The 16,987-nt window shown below is 45.9% G+C and overlaps 1 protein-coding gene across 3 annotated transcripts; it reads right to left on the bottom strand.

The window, feature by feature from the left end:
* Positions 1 to 415: 415 nt before the first annotated feature.
* Positions 416 to 13,881, bottom strand: rexo1 (REX1, RNA exonuclease 1 homolog). 3 transcript variants are annotated; one of them, XM_085437211.1, is made up of 16 exons: positions 13,544 to 13,881; positions 10,266 to 12,097; positions 10,069 to 10,173; positions 8,708 to 8,918; positions 8,473 to 8,621; positions 8,246 to 8,383; positions 7,643 to 7,766; positions 7,378 to 7,503; positions 6,733 to 6,873; positions 6,531 to 6,644; positions 6,317 to 6,390; positions 3,992 to 4,102; positions 3,689 to 3,804; positions 3,456 to 3,594; positions 3,038 to 3,158; positions 416 to 1,595 (listed from the first exon to the last, which is right to left on the bottom strand). In XM_085437211.1, exons 1-16 carry the CDS (start codon positions 13,731 to 13,733, stop codon positions 1,507 to 1,509), a joined length of 3,780 nt encoding a protein of 1,259 aa, XP_085293337.1. In that variant the 5' UTR covers positions 13,734 to 13,881; the 3' UTR covers positions 416 to 1,506. The 3 variants fall into 3 exon arrangements, with proteins under 3 accessions (XP_085293337.1, XP_085293338.1, XP_085293339.1); XM_085437212.1 differs by having other exon boundaries at positions 10,069 to 10,170; XM_085437213.1 differs by lacking the exon at positions 13,544 to 13,881 and adding an exon at positions 12,703 to 13,103.
* Positions 13,882 to 16,987: the final 3,106 nt, after the last annotated feature.

Raw genomic sequence — 16,987 nt, 5'->3', positions numbered from 1 at the left:
CTCAATTCAACAGCAATAGGAGAAGTTTCACAAGTCTCATCTTCACATGAACTGACTCCTAAAAGTAAGTAAGCTTAAGTAACTTTTATATTTTTAGGACACTGCAAGTTTAATTTTTGTTCCACCACCCCAATGCTGGGTCCGCCTCCTGAAACACTCAGCTGCTGGAAACGCGATGTCGACGTGACTCGATGACATCATTTCTGCCCAGACGTCAGCTGCACAGAGTTCCCGCCAGCGTCCCGCTCTACCACGTTCCCTGGGTGTTGGCCGGTTCCCGACTGGGAATTTCACTGGATTCATTTTGCTTGGTGACGTGGGTGTGTTACGATGACAGGAGCATTAGGAAAGGACAGCACAGGATTCATGACGGGCAGGTGTACGGGTGTGTATGGAGCCAGAAATCAGAGCAACATTTAGTTTAAACTAATAGATTTTAATAGAAAAAGATAAACCACCAAAAAAAAAAAAAAAAGAATACAAAAGGAAAACTGCTTATTTACAGCACTGGTAGTTTTTCAGTCATTTCCAACATAAACAGCACAGGTTCGCTGATGCTCACTAAACGGAGATTTGTTTGCTGTTAACAACCAAGGCTTAGTTCAACAACTGAACATAATTGAGTCATTTTACGGAGGAAAAACAAAGTCACACCTGCTGGCACGACTATTCCTGTGGTTCTACTTCACGCAGAGACAGCGGTGGATCGTCACTGTTGTGCCTGGACACTAAAACACAGAGAATCCTTCAGCTACACCAAACCAAACAGGCTGACTTTATTTTGTTTCCTGCCCTCCGACACAATCAAGTATTTCTCAGGTTTGAGAGGCAACCGACAAAACGATCTCTGTTAGAAACGCCGTATAAACAGAGCGCCAGCGACAGGAAACTAGGTGCCACGCGAAGAAGCGCATTTACACGGCTGAAAGCACCTAAATGTAACTAAGAACAAGTAACACATCGTTCGTTACGACACACATGAGGTACTCAGACTTGGGCCCTAAACAACAAGAGCATTTCTATAGTGCAATTTAGGCCGAAGGTACAGCCTGCCATGAATATCATAATAATTCCTAACGTTCAGTGGACAACGACCCGACTTTCTAACTAGTTCTCCCGTGGAGCGGTTTTTAATTATGAGTAGGTTTGAGGCCTTAAACAGAAATATGTGTTAACTTACATTATTTAGAACTGAAGAAAAATCCGCGAGTGAAAACATGGTTAATCGAGGCTCCTATTGCTTTGAGGGGGGCTGACAGCTCGCATCTCAAACACAGTAGACAGCATCATCACCGAGCTCCTCTCATCATCATCATCACCTCTCAGCCTTTTACTGATTAAAATGTCAAACTCTGCTCAACGCCCCCCCCCCTCGCCCCGCCTCCCCCGTTCCTCTGACCACAGGTTCTTAGTGAGAGCAAGTGCATTCCTCCTGAACTTCTGTCCGCCTGCAACCAGCATGAAAGCAGGAAATCATACTGAAGAACAGAGCAGAGGGGTCAGAGGTCATCTTTTGACCTTTGCGTCTTCCTTGATCTTCCAGATCATCAGCTCCATGCAGGCAGTTGCATCTTCGCTCGAATCGTGGCCCTCCACTGAAAAGACACGCACAAGTTACAAACAAAGAAGTAACATCGTCTTCTTTTTAAGCCCCGTTTGTTCCTACGTTGCCCGTCATTGAAGCTAGCGGAGGCAAAGAGCTCTCAGAACTTCTCAACACATGTAAAGTGACTTTAATGAGTAAAATAATCCCTTTAAGCAGCTCTTCAAAGAAAGTCAACTGACTCATGACTGAAGGCCAGGATGAAAATCTGCTAGAAGAACAGCAAAAATAAGAGTCTCTGTGAAGGTTCTCAGTCATCCAGGTCATCGTAGTCTAAGGAGCTTGGAGAGAAAAGCGTCTGGACTTGTTTAACCTGCTTGAAGACGTTTCACCTCTCATCCGAGAAGCTTCTTCAGTTCTAAGGTCAAATGGTGGAGAGTTTAAGCTCTGTGGGAGTAAATCACCAAGAGGGACAACGGACCCCCTAATGATCCTCTACCTAATCACACGAGCCAAGGTGTGAACACGGGTGTGGGTCACAATCAGCCAGGGTTTCAGGTGAACCCATTGGGAAACCTGGCCCCACCCTATCATGTGATTTCCTGAGGTCAAAGGGCCCAGGATGTGAGTGGGCGTTGAGGCGTCTGGGAAGGATCTCAGAACTGGATTATCGATGGCAGACAGTTGGTGTCATAGGCCCCGCCCTCTGTTCAAAGATGGTCGTTCACAGTGGACAAATAAGAGTCTTGAGTACTTGGAATGAAGGCAAGTGGACTTCTTTTTGGTTTGTGAACACCAAGTGTTCAGACATGAAGAAGCCTCTTTGCTGAAAAGCCTTTACCAACAAAACAAAGTCCAGGTGCCTTCTTGCCACCGTGACCTGGATGACTGAGGACGTGAAGCTGTTGCTGTCGTAGACGGACGTTTGTATTTCAGGTCAAAAACGCAGATTTCTCCCCAAACACTCGGGCTTCTGCAGCGACATCTGCTGGTGACACGGTCACACTGCAGTCACATCAGTTAGACCTGAAGCACTTTGTCTTTTTCACCAGCAGAATTAAAACTTGTGTGAGATGAGCTTCCACTCATGAGTTTAAATTTATAGCTGCTCACTTTCATTTTATTGGACCCTCCAGGTTTACTACATTCCCATGAAACTGCTGTTATAATTGAATCATTTAACTATTATTTCACCCACTTCATAAAATGACTGGAGCAGCATCCATCTGAAGAGCCGTCCTCCCCTAAAGATTTACCAGCAATTTACTCTTTTCATCCTGAAACACCGTGTGTGACACCGTGCACATCGCAGCCCTCACAGGCTCCACCCCCATTCCTAATTTTCCAAAAACGTCCAAACTAAATCGGAGCAATTCAAACAACATTCATGTCATTTTCCACACAGATCAGTTTAGATGCTGCTGAGAAACACCGGTGTTTGCGGTGCCCCATTTTTATGAAGAATTACAAAGAAATCAATGACATCGTTCTCACCGTTGTCCTGGATGATGCGTTTGAGGTGATCAGCCATCAAGTTCTTCAAGGCACGCTTGTAGGGCAAACCAAGGCGGTGAGGAAACACGATGGCCGTGTCTACAACCGAGCTGTGGATGAGCTGCAATCCAGAGAGGAAAGCACCCACGCTGTGACATCATAGCTTTTAAAAAACTCACTGCAGTGACCGTTTGGTAAACCTCGTGGGGTTAAGTTAATACATTTTAAGCAGAGGGAGGACGTCCTCCACCAGCGCTACCTCTCACCCTCCAAGCAGATGCACACACGATATAAAATCCTGTTCGAGTTATGATATTCACAAGACTTTCAGGAAACCTGCACAGCTGGGTGGACGGCTGAAGGGGAAAAAGGAAAAATGAAACTGCTTTACATTTTCTGCAGTGAAGAAGCGACTCACTTTCAGAGCGAGCAGGTCGCTCTCCAGGCTGTGTCCTATCAGGATGGATTCAGCGCTGAACATGGAGAGCAGCACGGCCTGAACGTCTCTCAGGGTGATGGCGGCGCTCTCCAGATCCTCCGCCGTTACACCCGAAAACCTGTGAGTCACACACGAGATCAAAATCAGACCCGAGATCACTGTTGGCTTAGTTAAGCAGCAAAAGCCGGCTGATATATTGTCTCAGGACTCACCGCGTGTTGTAGTCCACCACTTTGCTTTCAGGTTTCACAAACGTGTCGTAGATGACTTTCATCTCTGAGTCGATGACCGTCACCCTGGTCAGCTCCAGACCCTGCTTTGTGTAACACTGTTTCCACAGGTGAGGGAAAAATGAATAAATGACAAGAAACAACATCATTTCTACACAAGAGACTCTCTTTGAAATAAAGATTTTATTTAGCAAACATATAAGTAACAAAAAAAGCATAAAAGCATAATAAACTCAATAAATTAACTATAAAAACGCACAAAACTGAAGATGGTGGTGAACTCACCATCTCACAGTCCAGAGCAAACACCCCTGCGTTTCCATCTGGAGGCAGAGGTTTGCTGAAGGTCGACACGAAACCGTCCAGTGATTCTTTACGCCCGTCCTGAACGTGTTGCTGTGGGGACAGGAACCGTTTTAGGTCTGATAAACTTAGTAATATGTACATATGTAAATAAACAGGGATACATGTAACATAAGGTATTAAAAAGGTCAATTCGACCTCTATAAAGAGCAGATCAGTCCCCGAGTGTGCTGGCTTTTTATCAACTCCTGCTAATCCATTGCTAGATAAGAGCAGGACGATACAAAAGTCTCTGAGTGAAACGACCTGGAGGCAGCTGCACTGCAGCCGTAATGAGAGCTGGTTAAATTCTCCAGATATTAAGCAAAGGGGCTTCGGTGTTTCCGTCCCGCAGGTCGAATCGATGCAGCGCCCTGCTGTGATTCAACACATCAACTGAAACCATGAGTGACTCGTGTCCATCTCACTCTGAACCGACCTCTAACCCACCGCTGAACTCTGAACACGACGCTGCTTTAATAAAATCCGCGTCTTATGAAGTTGTTGCCTTGGGTGAGACTTAATAAATCAAGATTATGAGCTTGTATGATTTATGCCGTCAGTTAAAAAGCTGGAGGCATCGCAGAGAAGCCTTAATGAAGGCCGGAGGCGCAGCAGGATGAACAGCTGCAACGAGTAACTCCAACCCCGGTAACGAAGTTGTGCTTTCCGCCTATCTAAGACGCACCTTTGTAGTCCATCTGCAGGACGTTGTAGTTTTAACAAAGCGGACTCTCATCAAACACGTCCGTCGGCGTGTTATCAGGTACTTTTGTGCGAGTAGATTCTGAACAACGCGGCTCTCAGCAAGAAATCTTCTTCTCGTCTTTTCTCGACCTTGCGAGTTTGCGTTTAGGTCACGGAAAGGTCATCGGCAGGAGACGTGCAATGTGCAGGATTCTTTGCACCATGACCACAAACCAGTTCTTATCACGACTGGCACTTTGCTGCTTCCTTGTTATTTCTCTCAGTTACAGCCAAGTTTAGACACAAACGAGGAATCTGTCTTCAAAGGTGAAAACTTTACTGACATTCAGACAGAAAAACAAAGAAAAGAAACTGAACGTGCACGCCTGCTCTTTTTATCAGGTGCTTTCATACCTGCACTTTATACACATCTATGCACACTTTATTACTTTAAACCGTTTTTAGCTGTCAGGTTTATGATGCTTCAGACCAAGATGTTAGCAACACACCCTTTAAAGTCACTCAGACCAGGCGGGCCGCCTTCAGTCCCCACATACATCAATCACCCTGTCGCTGGTCCACCGCTGTTCCTTCCTCCACCTTTGATAGATGCTGACTCCTCCAGACCCAAAACACCCACGAGAGCTGCAGTTTGGAGATGCTCTGACCCAGTCATGCAGCCCCCGTCAAACTCACTCACATCTTTACACTTCATCATTTTTCCTGCTTCTGACACAACAAAATGCTCACTGCTCCCTAAATTAGCCGGCGCCGCGGTGAAGAGACAATCGTAATGTTATGCCCGATTGGTGTTGTCGTCACACCTGTGAGACAAGATTGTGTCAAAGCGCAGATGTGAGGATGTTAAGAAAATCTCTGCAACATTAAAAAAGACAATGATGGGAAACATTAACGGTCCTGGATCTGACTAATGTGGGACGAAACGTCTTGGTCACAGCTCCACGGGAAAAATCAGAGCAAACACTTCTCACAGTGAAGACACAGGACAGCATGAACAGCCTGCTGCCAGTGGCTGAAAGGCAGCTCGATGTAGGCGACTCAGGCCACGAGAAGAAAAAGTCCTGCGGTCTGAAACAACGGCTGATCTATTTTGTTAAAGTTCCCAAAGGCGTATGTTGATGACGCAGAGCGCCTAGCATTAGTTCATGAATACAGTTGGTACAGTTTTGCACAACGCTGATGTTTTCCTGCGAAGGGGACCTGAGGTGAGAGACGTGAAGGTGGACGCAGGAAGCTACAGAGTGTCTGAGCGAAGATTTCAGGCCCAGAAGAAGAAACTTAAACAAGACACCTGAAACACACCAGCAAGAAACCACAAGAGTGTCCCAGCTCAGGACCAATCAAGCACCTGTAGAAGGAACTGGAAACGGAAGAAAACCAGTGCTCCCCTCCAACCTGTATGAGATGGAGCAATTCTGCCAAAGGAATGAAGAAAGGTCCAAAAAGCCACATATAGAAGATATTTCAGTCTTTACAGTGTTGTATTAAATACACGGAGTATTAATACATGTAGATGGGGAGTGTGCTGTCCTGTTATGTAGTGCTTTCTTTTAAGGGTACCTTGGCCGTTTGGCAGCCTGGAGCGCCCACAGCTGCAGCACAGCAGCTGTAGTTGGTCTCCCAGCCTCCAGCAACTTGAAGAGAGGAGACAGACAGGAGCAGATAAAAATAAATGAAAGAAAGTGAATGAGAAGCAGAAGGGAAAGGCAAAGATGGCTGAGGTGCCGACTGGGAGACTGATGGGATGCTCTTCTGATGAATAAAGCAAACGCACCTTTGTGTCTGCGCAAACGTCCCCAGTGAAAGCTGCATTCCTCCTTCCGCACGCAGCTGCCGTTGACGTTGACCTTATACTCTGCGCCGCATCGACAGCATATCTTGCTAAACGCTGCAGAAGAGCAGATCACGTTCATATTGCTGTTAACATGAATTCACAGTTTAACAGCGATTAAGGGAGAAGCGGGAGCGTCACTCACGGTCTGCGACGCCCTTCTTCTCGGGCTGGTTGTAAACGAGGGCCTTGCCGGCGGCCTCGGGGTTCGGCCGCGGGTATCCGTGCTGCTGGAGCTGCTCCTCTGTCATCAGGTACGCCTTCATCTTCCTGTACAGTGTGGCTCCTGCAGGGAGACGCACACACCTAAATGACGTCTTTGCACAGACGCTGAAAACTCAGGACGACGGCTGCAATCGTCGAACGCGACTGCGATTCTTCTCGAGATGAGCTCAGACGATCTGAGGTTACATCTAATGATTATTTCCACCACAGCTGATTCAATTGAATTACCTACTGCTCTATAAACATATCACAGGATTTATTAGTTGCTGCTGATCAGTGAATGATCCCTTTAGAAAAAGTCTCGTAAACACGCTGCATTTGACGTCGGGTCACGGGGCAGGTAGCTGGCGGTAAACAGTCACAAGACCATCTGAACAGCTTCACTGTTAAAGTAAAAGCGCCTCAACAAGTAAACAAGTCTCTGCTTGACACAAAGAATCTTTCAGCTTCTCTGTCCTGCACTTTTCACTTTATCAGATGTTTAATCTGCAAACCAAAAGGAGGAAGGAAACGTTCCTAACAAGGCCGGAGAAAGAGCGGCGTGAAATCGGACTCGTCCTCTCACCGATGAGTTTCTCCTCCTGCTGTTTACCCGTCCTGTTTACAGTGAAGCTGGTTGTGGCAGCAAGACGACCTCCCAGAACTTCTTCGTGGGACTGTGGCTTCCTTTTAGCTACTGACCCCGGCTCCTCTGCGGGGAAACCACAAAAAAAACACCAAATGTTTACTGTATATGGAGAACCTGCTACTTCTGCTGCACTCACGTCGTTGTTTGTGGATGTAAAGAGCTCCACTGTAACGTGTATGGGAAACCCCTACTGGTGACCTACTGGTGACGGGAGACGGACTGGCGCTGCTCTTGCTCCGGAGCTTCTTTAGCGTGTTGACAGCTACATTGAGGTAGATGTTCTTACTGCTACTGCGCTCGTACACCAGCTTCTCCTCATCGAGGGCCTGAAACGAGACTTTCCGCTTACACCACTGCAGCACATCAACGGTTTTTATCCACCATCAGAACCACAGAGGGCAGAAAAGACTGACGTAGCTACTGCGACATTGGCGGTGTCTCAAGTCCCGCTTTAAAGCCTTGTGAAGACCGTTTCCCCGCCAACGCCACTTTGGTTTCAAAAACCAAGAGTGATGCAAAGAGGCAACGAGTGTGCGGTTCCATTTTCATACACAATATGATCAAGATTTTTAAAATAGCCCTAATTTTTTATTTAAAATGACCCGATATGAGTGACTGAGCCCATAAAATGAACACACAAGTGTTCGGTGAGCCGCTTCCCCCACGGGCTTTACAGGACCACAGCTATCGCCATCTGGTGGTCTTTAGATAGAATGCAGGTTTGTAGCTACGTCCATGTTTTTCACCATCTATGGTTCATACAAAACAAAAACAGCCTAGGCTGTTTCAAATGTGCTGTTCATGCCATTTGGAAGGCGCCGTCCTCCGATGGGCAAAACTTGACACATTCATCGATGAAAGTGTTGAGGTAGCGCTGGCGGATGTTGGTGGGAACTTTGGCCCCGAACTCGGTGGGGATGACAGGACGCCTCATTGAAGTACTCTGAAAAGGTCAAAACGGAGAGAGAACAATGACTTCAAGCCACGTGCGCAAACTATCCGACGCATCAGGTTACAGGAAGCTCGGGATACCTTCAGGGTGGGTGTGTGCGCCACCCTCTTCTGCGTGACGGTAGACGAGGTCTTGGACAAAATACCGACTGTGGTCTGAGCTTTGACACTCTGAAGGGTGTGACTGGGGGATAACACGCGACCTGCAGCATGTTTAGTGTCTGCGGGACCTAAATCAGAAAGACACACACGTAACGTCAGCGTTTAGATTTTTGCCATTTCTGCCTCTTGGCAAAGAAAACCGAGCCACTCGTACTTGTTTTGGAGGATGCTATCTGAGGGTTAGGACGGTGCGCTATTCTCTTCCTCTCTCCAGAGAAGCTGGGGCTTGAGGCCTGTGTGGCTGCTTTGACCGAAGCAGAGAGCTGAGCCGCTTGCTGTTGGGCCATCTGCATACGCTGGTAGCAGATCTCCTGGGCCGTGGGTCTCTTATACGGCCGCACCGCAGTCCTGGAAGGTGCATCAGTCTGAAAAACGACAACAGGAAGTTTTATCTAAAAGTGAAGGCGCTGACGTACATACAACACAAACCGTTACAGATCAGTCTGGAGGCAGTTCCTCTATGAAACTGTGAGTCAGAGGTTAGAGCTCACAGGTTGCCACATGTAAGCCGAATTTATTTCTTAGATTAAAAAACTGAAAAATGTTATTTTGGTTGCTCAGAACAGAGCTGATGATGCAATCAAAAAAAAAGCTACACTTCAAAGTCAGCTGACACCCGCTGATTAGATCACCCAAATTGTTGCTGACCATTTTGTCACCACAGGTATGGAAACGCCCAGTCGAGCAGTTACTGGCTAACTACTGACAAATCATGAGCGGAAAGCCCCGACAGCCTCAGATCGCCTTCTCGCTCTTTACTTCCTCGCCCGCCGCGTTTCCTGAACTCACACCTGCACTGAAATAACACGGAGTCGAGGCGAGGTCTGCTGTCTGGCCTCCCCGTGACTCCGGCGTTTAAAGAACAGAGACAACAGAAGCGTGAACGAGCCGCAAACATTTGACTTCAAGTGGTAACGACGAACTCCTCCTCAGCCAAAGAAGCCCTGAACCTCCCGTTCCTCCTCTTACTGTAGCTTCCTCGCTGTGTCAAACTTCTGCCGCGTGTTTTTCTATTTCTATTGTGGTGTTTCTATCGAGTTTAACCCCTCATAAAAAACCTATTGTTTAGTATGCAAATATTATTGGTGTTATAGGAACAGGTAGAGGCACTATTCAACTGCCAGTACTCTACTTAAAGTAGTTCATTAGTTTAGGGACATGTAAATTGAAACCTTTATAGCTTTTATGTTGTTTTTGTTGTATTTCTTCTTACAGCGGATGATAGTAAAATTTCAGGGTTTTGATCAAAGACATTTAAAGATGTCTCCTTGGACTCGTCAGCAAGAAAAGCCGGGTCAAAGGTTACACTGTGCAATACGTGTTATTTCTCCATATCCCAATCAAAGATGAGCATTAAACTAAGCCTGCAGGTCGTAAGATGATTAACTGTAGTTCTGTGCGACACTGTGCACAAAACTCACTCTTTATATAACGAGCAACCTCAGAGACACCTGCTGCCGGTCCTGACTGTGAGATTATAGGACGGGAAAAACAAAAACACTGGAAGAAACTTACATTTCCTTTGGCAACAAAATGAGAGACTCTCTTCTTCTGACCAGGGAAGAGAGTGGTTAAAGTGCTGTCTGTGCTCTTCTCCTCCTCTGAGTCCCTAGAGTGCTGCTGAGAGGGCACAACACGACATTTCTATTGAAATCAAAGCAAATTCATTAGCAAAAAAAAGGAAACGGCTAAAGCGCGACAGACATCAGCACCTGCTTGGCCTGCCTTCCCTTGTCTTCCTTCTTCACGTCTTTGGATTCATTGAAGATCCTCAAACACTCCTCCATGGGATCCGAGTCAAAGTCCAGATCGTCCTGGAAACCGGACAGGTCAAATCTGACGCCGTCAACCTCGTCCCTGCCCGCCCTGCTGCAGTCCACGTCGCGGTCGCCCTCGTCCTCCGAGGAGGACGGAGTCAGCTCCGACGCTTTCCTCTTGTTTAGACGAGTCCTCTTTAAGGCATCGGCAGATTTCCTCACCAGGACTTCCTCGGTTTCGTCGTCGTAGTCCGCCTCCATCTGCTCGGCCTCGTCCGGACTCTCGTCTCCAAACAGATCAGCGTGGCTCAGACTCAAACTCTGTCTCTTTACACTCGAAGCGCCGACGCTTTGCCTCGCTTTATCTTTGCTGTTCGATGGGCTCGCTTTACTGCTGCTAGAACCGCTTTTGCTAACTTTTTTCGCATCTTTTTCTCTTCTAATACCATCGAGCTTCCCGTTTTTGTGGGGATGCTCTTTATATTTGCTCTGTTCCTTTTCCTTGTCTGATGTTTTCGGCTTCTTGCTTTCCCTCGCGCCGTTTTCTGCATGTTTATCTTGCTTGCTTGAGTCCGTTTTCACTTTATCCAAAGTTTTCAACTTGGTGTCGCTCTTCTTTTCGTCCCTGCTTTCCTTGCGAATTTTATCCGACGTCTTAACCTTCACTGTGTTCTTCCTGTCGTCTTTCTTGTCGTGACTCCTGTTCTCCTTTTTCGCCGAATCCTGGTTTGAGCTTTTTATCGACCCTCTGTCTTTACTGCTGCTGCTGACGCTACTCTTACTACCGGATGATTTGTTTGCTCCCTTTTCAAGTTTATGTAGTTTCTCAGTCTTGCTACTTTTCTCCTGACTAGTCTGACCTCCCTCTTTCTTCTTTTTCTCTGGGCTGTCCTTTCTTTTAATATTTTCCTGGGTGTCAGAGTCCTGCTTATTCCTCTGCATCAGTGCATTTAGCAAACTTTCACCACTCCCTTTTCTCCCCTTCCCAAAAGAGTCTGAGCCGTGGGCGGCTTTTCTCTGCTGCAGATTGCTAAGCGAGGTGGGGCGATACTCTGCCCCAGAGCTCTCCCCATCAGAGTCAGAGAAGGTGTACTTTTTTGTGTCTACGCTTTGCTGCCGTGGCTTTTTCGCAGCTACGACATAGTCCTCATCGGAAAACTCCGAGCCCGACAGCTTGTGCGCCTTGCTGCCTTCTGTCCTGACGGGCCGAGCGCCCTCACTCCTCTTGTTTTTCACAGCGATTCCAGCCGAGTAGTTGGACAGCGGGTCGTACTCCATGTCCGTGGATGGCCTAGAATTATCCACAGTGTATTTGCACTTTGAAGAGGACGTGCTATTCGAACGCTTTGGGCTAGGAGGAGGAGAAGGAGGTTGGTGCGAGTGTGTCCGAGACAAAGGCCTTTTCAGCGACGTGGGAACATATTCCATAGAGTTGCTGTTGTGCCCCTGATTGTCTGAATCCAAGGTGTACTTGCTGCAGCCAGGGGTGGGATTATACCCTCCTGATGTGATCTGGTAACTCCCGGGATCATAGGCCAAGTGCGAACCCGCCGCTTTACTCGTGTCCGTCTTGCACGAAGACAAGCTGGCGTTCTCGCTGGGATTGTACGGTTCGTCCCCAATCCGAGAGAGCTTCCTCTTCTCCCGCTCCACCTGACTCCGGACCTCCTCGATGGCCTTGTTGACCAGCTCCAAGGCGCCACTGATGTCGCCCGAGGCAGCCGGCTTGCCATTCTGCTGCTCCTGCGGTCTCACTACTTCAGGATTGAAGGGATCGTAGCCTTGATCTGGAGGGAAGAATAAAAGTGATCATTTACTGTGTGCATTTTAAATAGAAATGACCGGATACAACCAACTCGTTAAGCACGTCAAATATTAACCAGGAAGTGATGCATTCACACTGCAGCTGTTTCTCTGTCCCTGTATGTAGAAAATTCACTGTTCCTGCAATAATTTACAGGCCACTCACTCAATCTGTGGAAATGATTGTTGCCTTATGTAGTCAAATATTTGTAGACGGTGAGGTCACTGTTAGACTGATGGAAGGAGAGCGAGATACAGTTCTTCCCATCAGATGCAGTTGGCTAGATCAAGTTAAACTAGGGCATAATCACAACTATCACCACGTGAGTTGACGTTTAAATATGGACACAAATGGCACAGAAAGCTTCAGAGGCTCTGTAATGGAAGCATTAAAGGTTTAAGGAGAACTGCACAGGGACGTGGATGTGAGAGTTAGCAGCAGGTGGAGCTACACTCCGGAGAGAAGAAGAATCAGAGTCAGTAGAAGCAGGACAGAATACACGATGAATGAGAGGGAGACAGGTGTAACAGTGGAGAATGAAGGTGGATGAGTGAAACGTGTGCATGCTCGAGTAGATGTTAGTGAGACCTGCTATGATGTGTGGCTTGGGAGCTGAAGGTGGCCGGATGCTGATGGACAGGATTAGAAATGACCACAGCTCAGGTCGAGCAGACTGGATACAAAGTGATCTGCGCATGTGCAGAGGAGGGAATAGCGCAGGTAAAAGACGGGGCTAGAAGGGAAGAGGAAAAGAAGGGAGCAGGCAAAGGAATGAGCAAAGTGTGGGAATGTGATCGCGCCCAGATTTAATTAAAACATTTTCTGCTTTCTTTTCCCCCCATTTTAAAACCTAAATGTTTACTTGGAAATGCTCATTATTACCATATAATATAACAAAGTCCAGTAGGATGCAGAGCAGCATTCTTCGAGGAGAATGTGCCACCGTCTTTTTAACGCCTCTGAACACACTGTAGAGACCAGAACAGCTACTGGAGAGCGAATCGGTCATGAACGCCTCACCTTCTGCTACAAGTGCAGTAGAACATTTTTCGCCCTCACTGCTTTACATGAGCTCATATTAACAGCTCTGTGACCGCCTCATCTGGTGCTTCAGTCCCGTTTTTCACGCCTCGCTTTGTGCAGTCATGTGTGCAATATTCTAATTTTGTAGCAGTACATCAGAATATGTGCGCTGCTGCAATTTCCTGCCTGCGGTTATTTTACACGTCCTTAAAGGTTGGTTTGGTTTTCTTTTTTTAATGTACTCCGCATCCACGATATAAACAATAACACGTCTGCCAGGGCTTCTGGTTGTGATTTGCCAGTTCCCACACGTCCACAGCACCGTGTGCCACTCCACACTCGTCCTACAAACTGTGCAAACACGTATTTAGGTCCATTCAGTAACTGACAGAATAATGCCGAGCACCTTTGTGTGCGGAGGGAAGGTCTCTCTGCTTTTTAACATCTGCCGGTGCTCCGTAGGACGGCCGTCTCTGCTGGCTGTGCCTGAAGTGACAGTACGGTCTGTTACACCCATTCCTGCCGCCTTGGCCCTCGCTGTGTTCCGCGTAAAACGGACAGTCAATCCCTCGGAAGAAGCCGGTGGATCTTAACATTATCCCCAGATGCTCCTTTCATGCCCGCACGAAAGCGTTCGGCCTTTTTTATCTACGTAGTTTTAGTCGGACAGCGAGAGCTAGCAGGAGCGACGGAACAATAACAACGTTCCTACGGCGCCATGTTGAATCGGTCAGGAGCAGCGAAATCTCGCGTGAGGTTGGCTCGCAGCGACTCGTAACGTCTCCGCTACACGGCGAGCGTAGAAACGAGTCAAATATACGGCCGTTTTCCTCGAACCCCGTCACTGTTCCACTCGAAAAGGGATTGAGGCGGACACTTCTCCGTTTATAATACGGGAGCTGACAATATGTTGGCTATTTATTCATTTATTTCCCCGAACATGTCCAGAACCTTAAACACACGGAGTCAAGCTAATTCCAGAACACCTGAATGTGCCCTTCATGGTCCGTGTGAAAGCCAAGTAAACGAGACAAGTGTTTCAAGATTTTATTTCACATAAGTCAGATATCTCAAAGACAGACCTGGTGATGCGGAAGAAAAGGAGGAAACCATGTCACAGCACAAACAACGGTGGTTGTAGACGTTGGTCCACCTTTAGAGCTCGGAACATTCACGAAACCCTCGTTAGATAAAACACCTGTGCCGTTTCCACTACAACGGGCAAAAATGTTTAAGGAAGGGGGAATAATTACATATCTGGGCCGTACAGATTTAACTCAGTGTTTTTGAGAATTGTGCCAACTTATTCAGTCACCATCTTTAAGTTAGCCGAGAAAAATTAAATGCCTCAAACTTACGGACTTAAAAATAGGTCTCAAATAAGGGAACTACTTCTTTGAACACCCAAACAGCCTGTTAATGCGATTAACCTTTGGATTCGATCATTTATTTAATCTTTCTTTCTAAAGCCCACATTAAGCATTTGTGGATGGTCACAACTTTGAGGGTTTAAAAATGAGTAACCTATCAATACATAACTTAGAAGGTGGTTGGCGCTATCAACCAGACTTCCTGTACTGCCTTAAAAAAAGATGAATAAATTGCACACCCTCCAGGTAAAGAAAACATTAGCCGGCTCCTAATGTGGTCCTACGTGATACCTACCTTCAGCTCCACTGGCAAATTTCTAACTAAGCGCTGCTCGTGGTTTTTGTGCCCTCCACTCGGTTTAATTAGTAGAGGTGGGCAGACCGATAGTACCAATACCAACGCTAGTATTGGTATGAGATCGATACTAGCACAATGAGATCGATACTAAATCCTCCAAGTTCAGCATGTAGCACTGAATTGTGTTAAAATTGTGTTGGATTTTTATTTTTTTGGGGGGGGGGGAACAATCTAGTGCGATAAATGTCTTAACTTTTTTGTGTTAACTGTCGCGTCTAATTTTCAAAATGCAACAAAACCAGTGGAGTGTTTTTGTTGTGTTAACAGTGATTTAGTGGTCATTAAAATGTGTTCAGAATTTAAAAAACTAATGCTGATTCATATAAGTCAGGACACACTGCTCTCATCTATACAAGCTCCCTTTATATTTTACATGTATTGGTATCGGCAATACTGGCCCTGCAGTATCGCACAGCGCTACCAATTAGATCCAGCTCAGCTTCAGGTGTGCAGGAGCAGCATAATAATTGGCAGTCTTTCAACGCCTGAACCTTTGGCTGGTTTACTTTGCAAAAGTGAGCCACTCCTTATTTCTTTATACTTTGCATGGAAATAAAAAACAGTTGCAGTGATTTATTAAGATATGTGCAAATGTACACAGAAAGCCTCGATTATGCAAAAGAGTTTGAAAGTCAGTATTTCATATGAATCCCTTTATTCTTCAACACATTCTTACTTATTCTTATGGATAATAGTTTGGCTTTTAATTTTACATAAGCTGAAGTTCACATTATTGATTTTCTACGGCAAAAACATTCAACAAGCTCACTATTTTAAAATGTTTGCCCCATTGATAATGTAGATTTTTCAAAATTAAAGCCTTTTATTTAAAAAAAAAATACAAATATTTTTAGGACTTGCAAAGTTTAGAGTGCTGATTACACTCAAGAACTGGAAGACTGGATTAGACTTTATAGGAAAACATCTGAAACAGCTGGGATGAGAAGCAGCTCGTGATCTAAAACATACCATTTTATCTTTAAAACATGGTGTGGCATGTATGGCTGCCAGTGTTACCTTGTCACTGATGTTTGCTGATGATGCGGCTGCCGATAGAAGTAACAGGATGAATTATAAAGTGCGCAGGGCGATGCGTTCTGCTCAGAATCACCAAAATCTGTAGAAATGCCCAAGAGCTTCTCAAGAAACGGGATATTACTCAGTGGACAAGAGAGTCACCTGATTTCAATCCAACAGAGCCGCTTTTCAGTTATTAAATACAAAACTCAAGGCAGAGAGTCTCATAAACAAGGTCTGGCAGAGCATCTGAGGGAGCAAACGGCATTTGGCAATTTAGAGTTCAGGCCGTCACTCACAGCAAAAGATTTTCATTCAAGTATTAAAAAATAAGCCGTACATTTAAGATTGTTAGTCTGTTCTGCAGTAGTTAATGCAAAATCTTTGGGTTAAACTTCGGTCACATTTTGATTGTTTGATTTAGTGTCCGCTGTGCTGGTGTCCAGAGCCAAAACTAGAGAAATAAAATGAGCTTCTGTCCAACAATGGATTTTGTAGCAGCTGCTGTAGAATTGTAGAGAAATTTCATCAAATGGATGAAAATGATAAGATCTAGAAATACTCTATTGAATTTGGCTAGTATTGCTTACACTTGTTACTTTGCTGTAAAATGCCACGAATGTGTCGGCGGCGAGAAAAATAACAGGGCGTCATGAAGGGCTTCAAAGATGACGCTTTTATTTCACCGGATTTATTGTAACCCCCTTCAGTGAACTGATATGCGTTGCTTTTCACACGGATATCTTTGTAGCTATGATCCTGTTAAAGATGAAGTGAAACAGGCAACTACTCGGCTCCATTATTTGTTATTATAAAATGCAAACCAGATGTCAATACAGAGCTGATTGTTTTCACAGGGAACATACCAAAAGCAAAAGTAAATGGACCGAAACCACGACACAAATATATCTAAAGATACACAAACAGACTTCAGCAGGCCCTGTAGCTTATTAATAAACATGCTCATATGATTCGTGTTAGAGAAATCCTTCCTTCTAAACAACTCTGCGCACGCACACGGTGCACAAATAACATCAACTGGATGCTGTTGAACGTTTAAATGTTGGGACGTGAAATTCCGTTATCTGCAGCTGATTAACCCCGC

This window comes from Copadichromis virginalis, linkage group LG17 (assembly GCF_057382275.1).
Source record: "Copadichromis virginalis isolate Kocher_CV1m ecotype Utaka linkage group LG17, C_Virginalis_male_GT1.1, whole genome shotgun sequence".
Classification (NCBI taxonomy): Eukaryota; Metazoa; Chordata; class Actinopteri; order Cichliformes; family Cichlidae; genus Copadichromis; species Copadichromis virginalis.
This window is presented reverse-complemented; position numbering and strand designations above follow the sequence as displayed.